At 37.9% G+C, this 3809-nt stretch overlaps 1 protein-coding gene across 1 annotated transcript; it reads left to right on the top strand.

The window, feature by feature from the left end:
• The first annotated feature begins 211 nt into the window (after positions 1-211).
• LOC117388889 (trace amine-associated receptor 9-like) lies at positions 212-1936 on the top strand. Its single transcript, XM_033986444.2, has 2 exons — positions 212-381; positions 1136-1936. The coding sequence occupies exons 1-2, from the start codon at positions 212-214 to the stop codon at positions 1932-1934; spliced, it is 969 nt and encodes a 322-aa protein (XP_033842335.1). The 3' UTR covers positions 1935-1936.
• Positions 1937-3809: the final 1873 nt, after the last annotated feature.

Raw genomic sequence — 3809 nt, 5'->3', positions numbered from 1 at the left:
GGTAATTATTTGGACATGTCCCTATTATGAAATAATCATGTTACCACTCCCACAAGTGCCCCCTCTAGTTGTGCATAAATTTGTCGACTTCCCTTTCTGAAAAGAGATACAACTGGAGTTGTCATTGTGGGCTACAAGAATGTTACAGCTAATCTATAGAGGACTTCAGGAGGTATATAAGAGAAGATTCACCCTCTTCCTCTGTTAGAGGATGGAGATGGACGAGATAGAACTGTGCTTTCCCCATCTCCACAACAGCTCCTGTAGGAAGACTAAGATCGACCCAACTGATGATCAGATTACAGACGTGTTGCTCGGTTTTGCGTCAATGCTCACTTGTGTACTCAATCTTTTGGCTGTTATTGCCATTTCACATTTCAGGTAATTATTGTTATTTGAAAAAACGTGTGACTACTTCAGTGCTTTTGTCAATTCTCCTGGACACATTTAAAATAAAACTTTGAACATAATACATAATAATTAAAATTTAAATTGCAAATCCTATCGCAATGCTTGTCAGAAATATATTTCTAATTCATTCAACCCTATTTTGTATACAGATAGGACTGAATGATGTAAATTTTGATGATGTAACAGACTGAAACATAGAATCAATGCAATTATTTACTATTTTAGAGTGTCCTAAGCAACATTCACCATTGCCAAATCTGAAAAAACAGACAGTGGTGTGGGTATTATTCACCACATTGTATACCACATTTTATACTAAAAGATGTGACTTGGTAATGTTTAATATGTAAGATTGTGTGATGACCCATACCAATCAACAATTCATTTCTGTCAACTGGACCACTGAATTTCAGCTAGATTAGTGTATATCTAATAGTATCTGATTTCCAATACTTTACTCATACAGACATACAAAAATTACAAATTACAAACATTTATATGTAATTGTAATTGTATTTATATGTTTAATTTATATGTAATCATGTAATTGCAACTTTGTAGCCATGTGGAAATAGTTTTAAACAGTCATAGAAAATACATTCTAGTTTATTAACAGGTCGCCCGGACATGTTTAAAATGTGAACTTTGAACAGAATTCTATTTTGTATACAGAATTAGTTCAGAAAATCTCTGACATAATTTATATTATTTCTTTCTCTTGCAGAAAGCTTCACACCTCCACTAACCTAATGCTTCTATCTTTGGCTGTGTCCGATTTCCTTGTTGGTCTCATGGTCATACCAGTCGATAGCATTAAATGGAAAATTTGCTGGACTTTGGGTGACCTGATGTGTGTGATTTATTACATACTTTCCTATACACTATATATGTCTTCAGTCGGAAATATTATCCTTATTTCCGTGGATCGCTATGTGGCCATCTGTCAGCCTCTCCACTACCAAAGCAGAATGACTGGAAAAGTAGTCAAGATCAGCATATGCATGTGCTGGATGTACTCAATTGGGTACTCAGTTTTATTTCTTTCTGAGAATTTAATGTATCCCGGCAAATATAAATCTTGTGAAGGAGAATGTGTGGTTTCTTATTCCAAAGAAGCAGATTTAATAATCAGCTGCATCATACCATTTGGAATTATTTTTGTCCTTTACACTATAGTTGCAATAGTAGCTGTTTCTCAGGCCCGAGCTATGCTTTCTCATGTTACAGCTGTCACTTCCAAAACAAGCAAAAGATCAGAGATTAAAGCCGTACGAAACCTGGGGATCATTGTGGTCGTGTATGTCGCTTGTTACTGCCCATACCTTATTGCTGTGTATTCTGAAGCCTACATCACAATACTAGGTACTCCTTTAATTGTCATTGCAATATCAATCGTTTTTCTAAACTCATGTGTGAATCCTCTAATGTACACATTTTTGTTTCCCTGGTTTAGAAAAGCCATTAAACTCATAGTCACACTTCAGATACTGAAACCTGGTTCATCTGATGTAAATATTTTTTAGCTGTTATCACAGACCATGTGTATCACATCTCTGTATATTTTGTCTGACATAACATATGCCCAGGTTAATAATTAAATAAAATGGATTTCAAATATCTTATTGAGATTTTACTTGATAATATTAATTTTTGTGTTATGTGTTCTGAGTATTACCTGGTTTGCCAGAGACAGGTCATATGTATAATGTATGTGTCTATGTGTAGGATAGTAAAACACTGTTAGCAAACTTCGTGGATATAATAAAATAAAAAGAAAACACTTTACAGGGGCACTGTAGCCTTGGTTTGTGTTTATTTCAATCACGACCCTTTGTGAAGACAGCATGAGGTTCTTTCCAAACCTCATGGCAAAGGTCTGAAAACCAAGTCCTTGACAAAGCACACACGTTTCCATCTCAGTTGTCAATGACAAACAGGGAGAGAGCTAACCTTTCTGGGGCCCAAAGAGATTCAGTTTCAAGTTCCATTCGTAGCTTCCTATCACTTGAAATCCAAAAAATTAGGATGCATTATAATTTCAAAGTACAGAAGTGTGGTTCAGTATAAAGTGGTTAAACACAATAAGAGGAGCAGTGTGTTACCTTTGCCTGTTGGTGATACTGGAGGGCATCAAATGAAGATTATGAAGGACACTGGAGACCTTTTGGGCATATTTTATTTGGCTAAGAGTAATAAACATCAAAGATGCTATGCTATAAGCAGTAAACATTCTAGCAGTTTGGTTATGGTGGATGTTTCTCTAAGAGACAATGTTGCTTGTGGCTTGGTGAAGGGACCCATCTGCATCATTATCACGTTTTGCTTCTTAACACTTCAGTGGGGTGGAGCAGCAAAGACTAAGCTTTATCTGCAGAAGCGTTCCAACTCCAGTCTTTTGTCATCCACAAACATCTTAAACTTTCCTCAGTTACAGAGGCAATCTCCCCTAAGGCCTTCTTCATCTGCTTGGGTTCTAAGCAAATTCTCAGGAACAAACCCGGAACAGCCCATTTCAATGGGAAACAGGGCTGCATTTCACCCTCTAGAATGGGCTTCATCTGTGAGGTCCTGGTACTTGGACTTCTTTAGCTCGCTACCACGAAACTGTAATCTCAATTACCACAATCGATTCTGTTCTATTTGACAGGAGGATTACGTCAGGGCTGAAATAAGTTACTGCCTCATTTCTTGGGAAAATTAGATTATTTTTTAGGTCCACCTACATCTTCCAATTGGTTGGTTGGCTCAAAATGGAGGGCAGGATGTTATTTTAGGTTTTCTTCACCTTTTGTTCACTTTCTCTGAGAAAAAGATATGCCCTTTGCTGGTACTGCTTGGTGGTTGTTGGCTTTTTTTCTTTGGGTCTCTGTCCACTTGGCAATTACAGAGAGAACTTCATCATCTCTCTTTATGTAGTGTCCTTCACTCATATTTTTTGGGCAGGATGTGGTTCAGTGTGCATGGGTCGGTGCCACATAGTTTATAGGATGAGTCTTTCTCTTTACCTCAGATTTTAATGTTCTTTGGTGTTGGCAAGAAATCAGAAACTGAACAAAGAGGTAACATGAGCCTACCCTAGACAGTGCTCCAGTGTTTCCACCAGGACAGGGGTCACTCAAATGCCTGGTCCCATTGCATCTACTGCCTTTGGGAGAAGAGACCCACTGCTTTCACTCAGTAATTTTCCTCGGTCGTCTCTCTGACCCTCTGCACTGCCAGATGTTTCCTTTTGTTGTTGGCCTTGTTCCACCTTCTGCTTTTGTAATGGCTGAGACCAAGTCACTCTTGCCACACAACACCAAAGATCTCCTAGTGCTTCCAATACATCTGTTTCCTGAGGCCTCAATATCCATTATAATACAATTTCTAATCTGTGGATTAGAAAAGCTGTGTTCAGG

This window comes from Periophthalmus magnuspinnatus, chromosome 21 (assembly GCF_009829125.3).
Source record: "Periophthalmus magnuspinnatus isolate fPerMag1 chromosome 21, fPerMag1.2.pri, whole genome shotgun sequence".
NCBI classification, from domain to species: Eukaryota; Metazoa; Chordata; class Actinopteri; order Gobiiformes; family Gobiidae; genus Periophthalmus; species Periophthalmus magnuspinnatus.
This window is presented reverse-complemented; position numbering and strand designations above follow the sequence as displayed.